Genomic DNA, 16,612 nt, shown 5'->3' on the forward strand with positions numbered 1-16,612 from the left:
TGTTGTCCTAAATAAAGCAAATAAATCAAATAATTAAAACAACAAAAAACAAAGACCCAAAATAGTCGATGCCCGATCCATCAAAATATGCCTGGATCAGCCCTGATCCAAATCCATTGGACTGGATCAGGACACCCCTAGTTAGCTTGTTGTGTAGAACTTGATTATGCTGATAAGATCATAGAAAAAAAAGCTATTGAATTTCAGTATTTGAAATGGCAAGTATAACTGTAACTTCTCTCTTTTTCTAGCTGCATATCAAGTGGTGGAACAGAAACATCAACTTTGCGGTGCAGATCTTACTGTTCTTTTGTTTTACTCAAGTCTCCAGTATGCACTGACTGGTAAAATACCTTCTCTGTCTGAAATACAAACCAGCATCCCCATTCCTGTTGATGTGGAGGTCCTCAAATTCATTGCAAACAACCAACAGTGCAGGAATGACCTTGAGAACCAACTTAAGATGGTACATGCCAGCGTGGACGAGGTCACTTTTCCGAGAAAGCTAGTTGTGGAAATGGATGTGGACAAAGACTCTTTATTGGCATTGCAAATTGGACCAACTTGGGAGAAGAACGTGAGGAGGGCAGCCCAAGAGTTTCTAAAGAAGTACACTGCAGCCGAGTTGGCCGTTGAGGTCAATGTGTGGCAAAGCGTAGAAAGCACTTGTCTTGGTCTCATCACACCTGAGGCTGAAATCTTTTTCAGGGAAGCCGACTGTAAGATTGTAATAGTTGGCCTAACCGAGGTGGTGGATGCTCTCTTGGACGAGATCAAGAATGCTGTGAGAGAAAAGACTACTAAGTTAATCGTGAACGACACAAATGGCATTTATTGGGATTCAGGGATTCAGTCTACAGACACTATCCCTCTTAAATCTCTGCGGGAATTGGAGTTCGTCAAGTCTATCATGAGACTGTCAGAGCTCCCAGAACTCCAGCAGCTTGGGGCGAGCTTGGAATACTCTTGTGACTCACAAAAGACACCTTTTCTGAAGGTCACGGCAGCAAAGGAGAAGATCCTAGACGCTACCCGCCTGATCAAGAAGAAGCTGTCCTCCATTGTCGTGGAGAAACTGACTTATTCAAAGCCAGGTGAGTCGAAGGTCCTCGACGAGAAGGAAGCCAATGTTCAGGCTAAAGCCAAGGAGTGGAGCTGCAAACTATACTTCGAGCAGCTGATCAAGTGTGGTCCTGCCAAGAGTTTCCAGCATGAAATCAACAGCTGCATCACTTTAACAATCGCCGAGGGCGACTTGCATCACTGGACTGCTGATGCACTGGTTTGTCCGATGGCTACAAGCCTGGCTTTTGACAACCCTACTGCCCAACAGTTCCTTGAGGTTGGAGGTCCTCAGATTAAAGAGGTGTGCAACAGACTCCAGAGAGAAAAGCAAGCTTTACTTGCTGGGGATGTGGTTGTTAGTAACTCGGGAAATCTTGGTACCAAGGCTCTGATTTATGCTGTGTTGCCCGAGAGCTGCCAATCTCTGAGTACGCACTACTTGAAATCAGCCATAATTAACAGCCTCCACAAAGCAGAAGAAAAGAGTAGTGATACTGTAGCGCTTCCTGTGCTAGGCTTCGGGACTTTTGGATTTTCCATCAAAGAAAGTTGCACTGCAATCATACAAGCAATATTGGAATTCGTCAGTGATCCTCAAAACTCCCCAAAGAATATGCAGAACATATTTGTGGTTGACTCTGACGTGAAAGTAATTGAGGAGTTCAACATCCTTGTAGCAAAATTGGTAAGTTCCTTTAACTCTCTGCAATGCAGTCATGCAGGTTTCCCACCAATGGCATCTGAAATATTTGAAAAAGATAAAAATTGAAAAGCACCCGTATTGTGCTGTTGTTTACTCCTCTGTCCTGATAGGGGTTTTCCAGTGTAATCACATCTGCTTGCCCTGTAAGCACATCTGCTGAAGTCACCACCCCAGAAATGAAGCCTACATTCAAATCAGAGGCATCAGGTAATTTGCTACAAGCAACTACAAGGGAAGAGTAGGGCACAACCCAATACAGGCTAAGCCGTGAAGGTTAAACAACTTCAGTTATAAATATTAAAAATATCTGCCTATAATACTGTGTAGGTCTCCCTCGCGCCACCCAAACAGCTCTGACCCATTAAGACATGGACTCCACAAGACCTCAGAATGTGTCCTGTGGTATCTGGCACCTAGGACCTGTTTACACCTGGCACTGTCATGCGTTTTGTATCTGCATAGTATCTGGATCTTCTTGACCGGATTCTGTTTACACTTGGCATTAAAATGCGTCCCCAGAGTGACCAGATGAGATCCGATCACCAATGGGCCCCAAGTGGTTCAGCGGAATAAGGCCCTGTTACTATGACCAGGGGTTCGCTGGTTTAAATCCCGGCCATGCTGTTAGCCTTGAGCCTTGGGCATCCATGACCTTGTCACTGATGCACTGGTTGTCCTTCCGTGGTGCACTGCATACCAGGAACACCCACAAGAACTGATTCTGTGTTTGCTTGCTGCCTAATGTGCAGATCCCAACCCTTACAGGCACCATTAAAACCAGATAATCAATGCTATTCACTTCACCGATCAGTGGTTTTAATGTCATGGCTGTCCAGTGTAAAGTTTGCAGCAAAAGCAATCCATGGGCATCCATGACCTTGTTGCTGGTTCACTGGTTGTCCTTCCGTGGTGCACTGCATACCAGGAACACCCACAAGACTTGCCTGATGTACCTGGCCCCTTTTTCCTGCTTCCAACATCTACATCAACTTTAAGAACTGATTCTGTGTTTGCTTGCTGCCTAATGTACAGATCCCAACCCTTGACAGGCACCATTTGAACCAGATAATCAATGCTATTCACCTGACCGGTCAGTGGTTTTAATGTCATGGCTGTCCAGTGTAAAGTTTGCAGTAAAAGCAATGAAAATGTCCAAATCCATCTAGACAATTTTAGGACAGTTCATTTCTAGGGGGTTTTTATTGCACAGAATCTGTACTTTCGTATAAGTGTAATGTTACTAGTGAGATATACATGCCAGGCGTGGGCTAGAGGGCTATAAAGCCTACCAGCATTGAGCTGTGGAGCAGTGGAACTGTGTTCTGTGGCTGATGCTCCCTCCAGTGCTTTTGGGATGATTAGGGGAGTTGTGGGGATGGTGAGGTGGGGTAATGATCAAAATCTAACACCCTGACCTCACTAACACACTTCTCATTGAATGCAATCAAATCCTCACAGCAGTGCTCATTCAATATCTTGTAGAAAGCCTTCTTCCCTGGACAGTAGAGACAGTTACTCCAACAAAAGCTTTTTAACACTCTTGATTTCAGAGGACACAATGAATAAACCAGTGTCCAAATACTTTTGTCTATACAGTTTATCTTTAGTAATCAGTTTAATTTCTGTTTTACAGTGTGTCACTTACCCCATGTGTCACTTAAATGTGTCACTTACCATTGCTTTTTATGTGTGTGGATTACAGTGACTGTTCATGGAGTGCTAGTATGTCTCAAAAAAGGAGACATCACCAAAGAGACGGTGGATGTTATTGTAAATTCCACCAACAGGGATTTAGATCTCTCCGCTGGTAAGTGATTGCTTTCATGATTACTCACACAGAAAAAATACTAGACTAGACAGATGCAAAGGTTTGGTCACCCCTGGTCAAAATTTCCATTGCTGTACATAGCTAAGCGAACTGATCTGATATCCAACAGGCGTAAAGTTGAAGATCCAACATTAGTTTATTATTTTTGTTGAAGAACCATGCAAAAGCTTGGCCACCCCAGAAAATCTGAGCTTGTAGAGAACTTTTACCAAGGTCAGATCTTAATTAGCTTGTTACAGATTTAGCTTATTGTTATTGTTGGTGCGAATTTCAAAGCTGTAGAAGTACTCTCACTCCTCAAACCTCGCCCCAACCATCTGCAGCTATGGGCTCTTCTAAGCAGCTGTCTAACGTTCTGAACATTAAAGTAACTGATGCCCACAAAGCCGGAGAAGACTATAAGAAGATGGCTTCCTGTAGCTGCTGCCTGCATCTGATTCAACTCCCTCATGCTGGTCTACAAGGCCAAGAACGGACCAGCCCCTCTGTACTTAATGGCAACGGTCAAAAGCCGATCAGTACCAAGAGCCCTTCCAGCTTCAAGTACGGCTCGGCTTGACCTGCCATCCTTTAAGATCCACGAAAGCAAGCGTCCAGGCTTTTTTCTGTCCTGCACTGAAATGGTGGAACAAACTTTTCCTGGGTGTCCAAACGGCAGAGTCCAACGCTCGCTGTCTTCAACCCCAAACTGAAGATCCTCCTCTTCTGAGAGTACTACTGTGTTTAGTAGAGTCTAAGCTTATAGAGGGATATTTTGGAGCCTAGTCTATACAAACAAGGTTAATTTTTGAGTAAACAGTGAAGCTCTTTTGTAAGTCGCTCTGGATGCCGTAAATGTAAGATAGCCAACCGTTTTCAGGTAGCCATTTTTTTTTTGTTTGTAATGTAATTAAGAAATAGCAGATAACAGGAACGGTGGAGGTCACGTTGAGGTCCAGAAGATCAGTCAAAGTTTCAGAGAGAACTACTCATGGGGCTGCTTCCTGAAGGTGTTTTGCAGCCAAACATGATGTCTGATTACATCATGTTTGGCTGCAAAACACCTTCAGGAAGGTTAAGCAATTAGCAGACTCTGGAGTGGTGATGCACTGTTCTCCTGTTCTACTAATATGACCTTCATGGAAGAGAGTCATCAGAAGAACACCTTTCCTGCATCCTCACCACAAAATTCAGTGTCAGGTTTTCAGGTGGACTGATGCTAACAGATATTTTGATCATGGATGGGAAAGGTTTTGGATTGCACGGTAAGTAATAAAGGTTAAACATGGGAAGATTGTCTGTAGCTGTATGTAGTTCTGCTTTGAGGCCAACTGACAGTGTTATAGTATAGAAATGGTGTCAGTGTAATGTAAATGTACGAAGAGCTGATGCTGTCTGTAATTGCTTTATATTGTCTTTGTTGAATAGGGCTTTGTGGCGCAATCTTCAAAGCAGCAGGGAAATCCATTGAGAACGAATACAAACTGAGTGGTAAACCATTTCTTCGTACACACACACACTCACACACATTATTGGTGTAAATCTGTTAAAAAGTTTAATAGCGTTGATCACAACAATATTCAGTGAAGTTAAAATGCTAGCTAGCTTGTCCTACAATTTTTGGATGGGAGAATAAATAAGAATAAACAGAGGATTCTGTTTATTTTTCTTTTTTAAATATTTTAATGTAATTTAGAGAACTTTAGCCTCGAAAATGACGAAGCTTGGACGCAGAAGCTTTAATGGGGAAATAGCTTTTTAAGAGATAAATGAATGATCAGTCACTGGGCTGGAAAAAGGTAAGAGCTAAGAGAGGAGCAGATGTGAGAGAGAGAGATGAGGGAATGAGGAAGATAATAAGAGTTAGTTAGATATGAGATATGATCCATATTTCAGCATAAATAAAGTGTAATCTACCCTCTGACGCTGTGTTTACATCGCAAAAGAAAAGAGCTAATACGGCACTAATCTCCATAAAGAGAGAGACCTATGTAAGGAAGTTGGGGCCAAACTAGATGATTAATTTGTGTGGAAAGTTTAACATGGTAAAGTTTGCAGGTTAATCGTGTGTGTTAACATTGCGAGCACTAATATATATAATATATTAGGGTTCTAAAATATATGCTGAATGGATATTGGGCCTTATTCACCAACTGTTCTTAAGAAGATATGTACACCCCACTTATACAGTTTTCTCAAAAACTCACTAAAAGTAAATTCTTAGGTGAATGAGGCCCAAAATAAGCGTTTCTTCAAGTTTAATGAGATAATGGTGATTCAGATAAGGGTGACACTGAGGACTGATTCGACAACAGCTTTATTTACCAGCTCACTGGCTTATAAACAACAAACAGAAAGCGCAAGTTGAAAGTCTGCAAGCTGCTGGACTTTTTAAAACCAGGCTGGCCTTCCTGCAATCTCTTCATCCCCCAGGGTGGGGAAAGTACCGAGAAGTGCTTGGAAATTAGTGGCATGCCACAACAGCTATGAGGCTATAGCCGTGAATCTTCGACCCCGTTTACGCCTGGTCACTTCATGCGTCTCTAGTGTCCGGATTATGTCTGGATCAGGCCAATAGACGCATGTGTAAACACACTCAAGGCCCTATTTAAACAAGATGCAAATCCGATCCCTCAAACCACAGGAGGTGGTCTGATCTGAGACACATTTGAGCCACATGTTTTAGCAGTGTAAACACACCCATCTCTCCCTTGACCCAGTCCCCAACCAAAACCCCTCCCAGTACAACTGGAGCACTAGTAATAATTGCTAAACAATGAGCGAATTTGCATATTCTGTCCCACACAGCAATCGGATTTTAGTCTGATTAACTGGAGACACATTAGACTACCAGGTCTACCAGCTCTGCTCTAATCGTGCACAAATCTTCCCAGATCCCACACCAGGTGATGTGACAATCACTGGCGGTGGCAACCTTTCCTGCAAGTACATCGCTCAGATGTTTGGGCCCCGGAACGCAGCCGATCTCGCAGCCTCCATTGAGAAGGTCCTACAGCTATGCGAAACTACAAAGGCTGCCACGGTGGCCATCCCTGCAATCGGAACAGGTAAGAACACGATCGGTTGCATGTATTTAGGGCCCCCGGTGGTCCAGCGGATTCAGGCGCTGTCACTGTGATCAGAGGATCGCTGGTTCGTATCCCGATCATGCTGCTAGCCATCAGCAGCCAGGACCTTGAGAAAGCGCAATTGGCCTTGCTTTCTCTAGAGTGAGTAGGTGGCACTCTCCCCTCACGCCACTGGCGTCTGATAGCAGGTGCGTCAGAGCCAGGTGTACGGTGCTTCCCTCCAGGCACGTTGGTTGCCAGTTTGAAAAAGAGGTGTGGCTGGCTGTGCATGTGTCGGAGGGGGCGTGTGTTGGTCTCGCCCTCACTAGTGTCGGGGTGATTCATGTAATTGGGGGGAGAATATGTATGGGTTGGGTCATTGGTGATCTAAATTGGGGAGAAAAAATAAATGCTTGAATTTGATAGACCGTAAAAATGACCCTTGTTGCAATCCTACAGGAGGGGTTGGGATTTCAGGGCACGAATCCATCAGAGCCATCTTCACTGCACTGGAGAACCATTTGGTTCAGCAGAACTCATCTTGGCTTAAAAAGATCACCGTGGTCACATTCGAACAGAGCGCTTGGGAAGCCTTTCTGGACTACTTCAAGGAGAGGAACAGAAAGGTGTAGCATTTAGCATCATCATACATAATTTTTATATCTTTCATTTCCTGGTTTGTATGACTTTTTTCTGGTCATTTTGTTTGCATCACACTCATTGCACCACAGCTCAAGACCTGCTTCTACTGGTAGCTGGTTTCAGATGGTCTATGCTGGTATTTAAGGGGGTCAAGCTGTTTGAACAGCTGGTAATCCAGGCAATAACGTTTTTGTCGGTGAGCCAGCTGCAAAGATGGTAAAGATGGTTGACCAGCTCAGCTCAGGGATAGCGTATGATTTCATTCTGGTCATTCTGGTGAACCAGCGTGGTCAGGCGGTTGGTTATGCTGGTCAGTCAGCGTTGTCAACCAGCTTGGTTGGTTGGTTATAATGACCAATAGGCTTGGTCATACTCGTTGATTATCTCTGTCAGAGTGGTCATACCAGAAGGCCAGCTGGACCACCAAACTTAAACGGAAACATGATGCTATGATGGTCAAAAGCCAAGCTGGTCATCCAGCTTGACCAGTGTGAGCTGACCACTGTATTAAATATGCTGGGTTTAATTAAAAAACAGAGCAAACTATGCGTTGGACTGTGAATTAATGTATTACCACAGCAGTCATATCAAAACATTATGACCACCTACCTGTTAGTGAGAATAGGTGATGGAAGGTGTTCATTATAGAGGTAAGCTGCTCCACAGTGGTGCGCCTATTGCTCGGTACCTCTCTTTCCAGAGGCGCCATTCCTCCACCATTAAAATCCCATGCTACCACCCTCCGCCCACTGTCACAGTCATATCAGAATATTATAACCACCCCTGGTTTGGAATGAACTGGGCCCGGGACGTCACAGATGCCACGTGATAGACATGGTTTACTGCGCGTATAAATAAGCGAGCACACCAGTCAGCTGTTGTTGCATTATAATAATAGACTAACTTCGTGGGATGTTCTAGAGCCGCTGTATTGAAGGGGAACTGAAAATGGGCTGAAAAGCCTTCCAAAGGCATAACAGTGGTGCCCCATGCCCCATTGATGCCAGAGGGAAACGACGACTCTGGTGAGTGGTACAGAGCAACTCAGACATCCCACCCTAATCACCCTAATACAGTCCTTGCCATAACGTCTCACCAGATATACAGTAAATCTGGCAGTTGGCTCTGGCAGAATGTGTCAAAATTTCATGATGAGTTTCACCAATAAATCCTAAAGGTTTTTCCATTCTCCTGTAAAGGTGACATTTTGGAGATACAAGGTTTTTGCGTGACCGTGACTTTAGCACTCTCTGCTTGTAAAAACCATATCTTAATTGACATGTTGGGTCATTGAGTGTTGACTTGTGATGTCTTTGTCCCTTTTCATGCAGTCCCTTACAAAAGGCATGCCAGCACATTTAAACCAAGGTTTGAATGAAGTTTATATTAACCCAAACATGAACCCTAATCTCTGAAATTTTATAATGTTTCATAATGGAAACCCTTATTTTCATCCCAACCTAGTGAAAATTGAAGGCGCCACAATCAAGATAAAGAAAGGCGACATCACCGATGAAATAACAGAGGCTATTGTGAATACAACCAACAGAGAAATGAACTTGAAAACAGGTCGGTTTGCTCTATATTCGCCTCATTCAGTCTACTAAATGATCAGTAGGTGTGTAACGATCATGTATTATCATGTAATGCAACTGTGTTGTCCCAGGTGTCTCGGGGGCTATATTCAGAAAAGCTGGACCCTATCTTGAAAAGGAGTGCCGAAAACTTGGTAGGTGTTCATTTAGCAAAATGTATATTTAGGAATTATGGCATTAAGATGTCAAGGATTTTTGAAAAACAAATCTGTTTAAGGAAATCCCTCAGCCACAGCCCTGTGAAACAATCTGGATACATTTTGTCCAACCTTTGTCTTTTTTATCTTCATTTAAACAATATTAGGAGATTGATGTAATTTAAATAAACACATAAAACTGAAGAAATGTCTTTAAAATCACTTGGAAAATGTACTTAATAATTTTTTATTTTTTTTTTTTGTGAGGAAAATTCAGGACTCCCAATCCCCTAATTCTCCCTAAAGCTCAAATTTCTCCCTGGAAAAAACTTAATTAGACATTTCCTATACCTGCCTACCAGTCTCTGACATCTGTTTTCCTATTCCTCCATGCAGAAATCTTTCAGCTTCTTCGTTCCAATCTGTGCTTTGTCTTTGACATCCGTTGATGCCACATTATGTGAAATCTGGAATGGCTACAAGCCTGGTTTTCTCAGCATGGTTAGCTGACTGTATTTGGGGCCACAGATTTACGTCATCTTCGTGCCGCAAGATCCCAAGTCTTTATATTTCTAGTACAGAAAATGATGAAGATACTGTATCTAATAAAGACAAGAATAGCTGCTCCAGTTTAGCATCTCTTCAAGTGCACTGATCATTAGTGTGGCGACAAGTACAAAGCTATGGGCTTTGTGCAACATTGCAACCACAGCGTTAGCACAGCCCGTCTGCTGGGCATGTCCAACATCGGTACCACCGCATTTGCCTACCCCAACACACTTCGTGAGGCAAACTGTGGGGTTTCTGTATTAAAAGCTGAGGGGTAGCAGCTGTGCTGGACCATGTTCATAATTTTGTGACCGTATATTGTCTTTTATGCCAAGACCATGGCCATAGCTATCCGTTAGCATAGTGCTAACTGCATGACGAAGTCGTCATACACTCACGTGTAACCTCAAATCAGAACCTGATTTAGCAACACACCAAACGGGTCACAACGGGTCCTCACCAGAGGCCAGTGACTTCTGGGCAAGTCTGCTGTCAAAATAGACACTTGTCTCCTTGTTCCTTTGCTGTCCGAGGCCCCATATCATAGCCTTGCTGAGACTGTAATCAAACAGCCCTCAAGGTGGCGCTGTGGAGTCCCCCGAGGGGAAAAGAAGAGGAGAAGCTAAAAACAGTATCCTCACTTTCCTAACTGTCCTCACTTCCACCTCTTTACAGAGCCATTGGTGGGTGATATGGTTGCTCTGACCAGTCCTGGAAATCTGCGGTGTGGTTTCATCATCCACATGATGGGGCCGCACTCCGCCACTGCGGCGCGGTTACGGGTGAAGAAAGTCTTGGAGCGATGCGAGCAGAAGAGAATCACCAGCGTTTCCTTCCCGGCTGTTGGCACCGGTATGAATTTTATGCTAATGTATTCATTTATTTCTTTTTAGGAGCACTCTGATTTTAACCTAGCATGTAATACACTATATGTCCAAATGTTTGTGGACACCCCTTCTAATGAATGCATTCAGCTACTTTAAGTTGGGACCATTACTAACACAGATAGGGTTTATTTGAACCCTAGAATGGACTGGCACCATGTCCAGGGGGTATTCCTGCCTTTTGGTATAGTGTATCAAAATAAAGGCCTCCAGCATTGAGCTGTGGAGCAGTGGAAGAACAATTATTTAGGGGTGAGCTGCGGAGTTGGGAATGCGGTGGGGTGGTGATCATCCAACGTCTTGACTTCGCTAATCAAACCCTCACAGCAATTCTTCAAAATCTATTAGAAAACCTTCCCCGGACAGTATAGACAGAAGAAACAATGAATCAGCAGGTGTCCCAATACTTTTGTCCATATAGTTTTAGTCGTTTTTTGTTGCATAGTTTGACAGAATTGGCAGAATTTTTTGGTGCCATCTGTCTTCTCAGTATCCAGCATATATTATGCAAATGATTCAAAGAACCATTGTGAACCACACACACACACACACACATAAAAGAAATCCTGACTGTTAGCATTGCAACCAGTGTAGAGCCCAGTAAAAACAGCCCACCTTCCCCAAGACGCTTGCAGTCCTTCCCACCTTCAAGGTACATCATCAGAAGGAGTTTTCCTAGTCTTTAAACCCAAAACCAGTCTGTAAAAACTGCTGTGGCACCACCATAGACGACGAGGGGGCATGTTCACAACAGATACAGCAATAATTACGTTTTCAGCTTAGCCAGAGTGCTCCTTTATTACCAACACTGTAGAATAAAGCTTGACTGAATGGAGATTTGTCACTCAACTAGTTTTATTCTGCTAAAGGTGGAGGTGGCCTCAGGGGTGTGGATGCTATGAGTGCAATGCTGCAGGCATTTGAAGATTATTTTTCCGAGCATTTGTCCTCTGTCGTCAAACACATCTATGTTGTTGTTGACCGGGATGAAGTCCTACATGAGTTCCAGCAAGGCCTCAAAGACTGGACCACCGACATCCAGGTAGAACGCTATGTAGTGACCGTCACAAATCCCGTACTTGGTTAAAAGCAGAACCAGTTGCTAATTAAAAAGGCTTCTGTATCTCCCTATTAGGAGAGTGGGGACGAGGATGAAGATGACAATGATGGAGAGGCTTGCTTACCTGAAGAAGAATACCAGAGAGCATGCCGTAACGTTCAGTGAGTGCTTTGCCATTTTGATATTCATGAGGGTTTCATTTTTTAATATAAAGGGTTTATTTTAGAGAATCACCAGCATTTCCTTTCTGGCTGTTGGCACCGGTATGAATTTTATGCTAATTTATGCATTTATTTCTTTTTAGGAGCACTCAGATTTTAAACTAGCATGTAATTCACCATATGTCCAAATGTTTGTGGACACCCCTTTTAATGAATGCATTCAGCTACTTTGGCTAAGTTGGAACCATTGCTGACGTAGATGTGCAAATGTGCACAAATGTCCCTGTAGAATAGCCAATAGAATAGGACTCTCTGGAGCAAATAAACATGAACTAAAGGTGCTTTCTGTGAGTGCTATGACATTTTGATAATATTGAGTCGTTGTTTTTTTTTTATATATAAAGGGTTTATTTTAACCCCAGAATGGACTGGCACCATGTCCAGGGGGTATTCCAGCGGCTCAGAACAGAAAGATTTGAATATGAAGGTGAATGAGTGATTGAGTCGTTCATTTTAGTTTATTTAGAGCTTTATAAAGTTACAGACATGCACAAGATCGGAAACGGGCTACGGAATAACAGCCGAGTGATTGGATATCCCAGTGAGGAACTGGAAGCCATCTCTCTCAGAACTCAGCGTCCAGAGAAAGAAGGGGGCAACAATCACTTTGAAGGAGATACAGAGTTCAGTTGCTAAGACTGGAGTGAAAGTGCACCAGTCAAGAGCTCTGCACACAACTGGCTTGTGCGAAGGGATGGCTAGAAAGGAGCCATTACCAAAAAGACCTCAAAGCAAGTTGAAAATAGGGCTGGACGACATGGTAGAAATATTATATCACAGTATTTAAAGACATTTTCACAATACATGATATTTATCATGTAATTCTTGATCGCAGAAAAGATGCATTGGTAGCGGCAGGTTCTTAAAAATACAGATATATTTATGTGTTTATTTTTTAACATTATTATGGCCTCACGCTGAAGGTTGGGCTCTGAAATTGTCTGTTTAATTAGTTGAATTACTCTAATTAGTGTCTATTTTTTTACAGGATTAAAAGTGGAGACCGTTCTAAAAGTACTGTTAGTTAGGAAAATAATGGCTTTCCGAAATCATGCCCCACAGTTCCCATTTTTTTTCAAGAAGAATTTGTATCTGAAGGTTGTGTTTACTGAAGCTTAGGTTTTTTAAAGGTTATTTTAGATTTTGTTTGTCCTTCATTTTAAACAGATTTAACTAAACAATGGTAAATGGGTACATAGTCTCTAAAACTATCTGAAGTTGTTTAAAATAAGATAGAAAATGCAGCATAATGCAGGTGGTAGCCAGCGAGTAGCCGGCCACAAAGACAGCGTAGAGAATGCGTAGAGGCATAGGACCCCAGATGGTAGGGACGTCACTGGACAACCGCTCCCCCAGCCACAGCTCGAGCTTGTGTCTATATCTGGGGCTGGTAACTCGGGTCCTGATATCAGAAGCTCAGTAAACCCTGTGTGAAATCACAACCGCAGCTCAGTCAAAAAAAGCTAAAAAGCTAAAAAAAAAAAAAAAAAAAAGAAGGATGTGAGCGTTGCCATGGTAACGTAAATAAATTGAGATAGAGGGCTGTCAGTCAGGTACGCTCATTAGAATGTTAAGACCACGCCCAGACCGTTCTCCTCCGAGAGGTGAGAGGGGTGCATTGTGGTGATTTTTGAGGAGTGTTTTTATCAGATTTCTGCTTTGTGTTCTCTATGTAAACTTTGCTGAACGCTTCCCTGAACACCATCATACAAAAAAATTCAATATATCATAACAATGTGTTCCCTCAGGCTTTTTAAGAACGGTTGGTGAATGAGGCCCATCCTCATAAGCTTCTTAGTGTTTACCATAGGATTCTTGACACTATTTAAAAACTGCCCTCACACAAGCATCATCCAACCACCGTGAACAATGGGCAATGACCCCTCCCAAACAGTGAGCAAAACTTCTACCAGGTCTGAAGGGATTTACCACTCAGTTTTTAATGACCCAACCCACACTTATTCTCCCCCTGTCACATGCAGTGCTCCCGACACTGGCAGAGTGAAGACCACCATCGTCTCTTTTTCTCAACTGCCACCAATGCAGTGTCACCATGCAACCGGTCATTCCATCATGCTTCGGCCAGCAGATGCCAGTGCCGACCAGTATTGCTCCCTCTACCCACCCAGTTGTGCTCTCTCTGACTTCGGCTGCTGATGGCTGGCATCATGTCCATAACCAGTGATCCTCTAGTCATAGTGAAAGCGCCTTATTCCACCCCAATAATTCAATGATGTGAAAATCCTGACTGGAGGAGTTTGTGTGAATGTCCTTTATTATGCTAACGAATCTGATGACCTTCTAGCAGTACCTGTGATTTAGTTACTAGGCTACTACTAGCATTTCTTTAGGGTAGTACAACAGAAATAAGCACATTTGTTTTAATGTAATTGAATGTGAACGATCACGTTCCCCTGCCAGTGCATCCGTTTACCCTGACTGTGTTCCAATGTCTCCAGCTTTAGTGTCTTTTTCCTTCTTTGGTTTTTTCACAATGTTTCCGGGTCTGTGTTTGTTCAGGCGTGCACCTGCTGAGCATTTCTGGAATCCAGAAACAGGTTTAGATGTGAGTACTTTCACAATGACTTTCATAATGTTGTTACAGAATGAAAATGTTTTGTTTTTTTTAACGATGTACACACACAGATAACAAGACCGGCAGATTGCATTTATTTTTAGTTTCATGTGAAAAAGTTTCATGTGACAAAACCTGTTTCACAGTGAAGATGGACACATTTATCTATTGTTGCCATTTATCTGATTGAAAGCAATGCAGTAAAGGAAGCTCAGTCGAAAACCTCTTAACAATTAATAACAATGAATGGAAGTCTGCTATCAAAATCATTGTGCGTGGCACAGGTATCTATTATATCAGTATCATTCTATTTGATTATTATGTAGGAGACTGTTGTGATACATATTTACTAAAAAACATAACAAGACAATTTGTTATGAATATATACTTATTTACTTATTTATTTGTACCCTGCTTTACTCTCCGATTTTAGATTTTAGAATTATTTTAGAATTATTATTGAATTTTAGAAATATCCAACCCACTCGTTAGTTCTCTCCCCCATCACATAAAGGTAAAAAAGGAAAAGGTGTGAGTATTTGTAACTGTACAATGTACAGTGAAATGTGTCCTCCTCATTTAACACACTAGTGTTCTAGGGGCAGTGAGCACACACACATACCCGGAGCAGTGGGCTACCTACTCCAGCATCCAGGGAGCAGTTGGGGGTTACGTGCCTTGCTCAAGGGCACTTCAGCCATAGATTGAGGGAGAAGACACCCTTTACCCCCCCCCCCCCAGTACCTACCTGCCAGTAGGATTCGAACCGGCGACCTTCCAGTCTCAAGCCCACTTCTCTAAACATTAGGCCACGACTTTGCTACATGTCATGCCCCCGAGTGCCATAGTCTATTGGACCACTCTGAACCCAGTCTTTTTGTGTGACTTTCTAAACTCTGACCACAAAGAGTCAGAATTAAACAAATTAGGTTGAATAATTCAGTGGTGCTGAAAGTCCCAAACAGTTCCTGTTAGTGATCATGATTGGCTACAGCTGGTTGGTTCTCTTTGCCCACAGCACAGGAGCTATCCAGTGATAGGGGAAAGTTGATTTTTGACCCGGTATGTATCATCTTGACCTGTTGTTACTTTCAGAACCCCTCAAATAAAAAAAAAGTCTCGTAGACAAGCTGTGTGTAGTGGCCCATTCTTCCACAGATAAAAGAAACCATCAAAAGCTAAACATTGCCAAGTCGTTCATTGACAACTTCCCACCGCAACTGCAGTTAAACCTTGAATCTGAAGAAGAAAACTTTACACACTGAACATATTTGATCAGCTATGTTTAGGGCAAGGGTTCAATTATGTAAAATAAGGGGGTGGATTAGTGTTTGGGTTCCAGTCTACATAGTCCTTGGTCTGGAACCCAGCATAGTTTTAGTTATCTAGGAATGCCTACAAAGTAAACCAACCAGATTGAAATGATTTTGGACCAACAAGACAGAGAACAACTGAATTACAGTAAAGTCTCGAAGCTCTCGAAGACTTTTCCTTTAAGGAAGTGCTATTATTTACACACGCACACACACACACCTAAAACCAGTTCTCCCTGAAGCAACACATGTCAGGAAGCCATCAGATGAATAGGCTTCAAGACTAGCAACAACAATTTCTAGGAATCCCAGGGACTAAAAAAAGTCTGGTGCTTTAATTAACGCTGCTTTTAAAATGTGCATTTTCAGGTGGACAAGTTGGACCCGGAACTGAAGCAGGTGTTGGGCGGGTTTGGTGTCAGCGAGGAACAGCTTAAAGACAAGAGAATGCGTCGGCTGATTTTTGACTGCATTCAGGAGAAGGGGGGTCTGCAGGCCTTCAAGGAAGGACTGAAGAAAGAAGGTGAGAACAGCACACAATGCACACTATATGTCCAAAAGTATGAGGACACTTCACATAGTTATGGGCATCAGTGTTACAGTCACATCCATCGCTGACAGATGTGTTAAATCATGCTGTTTAAATAATAAAAAAAAACAAGTACACTTATATGGACATAAGTATTGGGACACCTGCCCATTCAATGTTTCTACTGAAATCAAGGATATTAAAAAAGAATGTATTTATTATTTGTAATACTGTCCATGCTAGAAGGCTCTCTACTAGAGCGTTTCAACAAGAGCGTTAGTGAGGTCAGGATGTTGGATGATCATCACCCACCTTATCATCCCCAACTCCCCAACAACCATCATTCAAGGGAACACAGTTCTACTACTCCACCACACAATGCTGGGGAGGCTCTATACCTCTCAATCTGCCCCAGAGACTATCTACCTTATTTGCTCCAGAGAGTTCTATTTTATTGGCAGTAC

At 42.8% G+C, this 16,612-nt stretch overlaps 1 protein-coding gene across 1 annotated transcript in view; it reads left to right on the plus strand.

Annotated features, from left to right (window-relative positions):
• Nucleotides 1-16,612, plus strand: part of LOC140561498 (protein mono-ADP-ribosyltransferase PARP14-like) — a 31,115-nt gene that overhangs the window by 7,177 nt on the left and 7,326 nt on the right. The window contains exons 7-20 of the mRNA XM_072686740.1: nucleotides 252-1,750; nucleotides 1,879-1,975; nucleotides 3,471-3,575; nucleotides 5,004-5,066; nucleotides 6,470-6,643; nucleotides 7,103-7,269; nucleotides 8,617-8,653; nucleotides 8,750-8,854; nucleotides 8,952-9,014; nucleotides 10,242-10,418; nucleotides 11,320-11,492; nucleotides 11,586-11,661; nucleotides 14,191-14,297; nucleotides 15,989-16,142. Of these exons, the coding sequence (XP_072542841.1) occupies nucleotides 252-1,750; nucleotides 1,879-1,975; nucleotides 3,471-3,575; nucleotides 5,004-5,066; nucleotides 6,470-6,643; nucleotides 7,103-7,269; nucleotides 8,617-8,653; nucleotides 8,750-8,854; nucleotides 8,952-9,014; nucleotides 10,242-10,418; nucleotides 11,320-11,492; nucleotides 11,586-11,661; nucleotides 14,191-14,297; nucleotides 15,989-16,142 (2,997 nt within the window). The remainder of the gene's footprint in view (nucleotides 1-251; nucleotides 1,751-1,878; nucleotides 1,976-3,470; nucleotides 3,576-5,003; nucleotides 5,067-6,469; nucleotides 6,644-7,102; nucleotides 7,270-8,616; nucleotides 8,654-8,749; nucleotides 8,855-8,951; nucleotides 9,015-10,241; nucleotides 10,419-11,319; nucleotides 11,493-11,585; nucleotides 11,662-14,190; nucleotides 14,298-15,988; nucleotides 16,143-16,612) is intronic.

Source organism: Salminus brasiliensis, chromosome 8 (genome assembly GCF_030463535.1).
Source record: "Salminus brasiliensis chromosome 8, fSalBra1.hap2, whole genome shotgun sequence".
Lineage (NCBI taxonomy): Eukaryota > Metazoa > Chordata > Actinopteri > Characiformes > Bryconidae > Salminus > Salminus brasiliensis.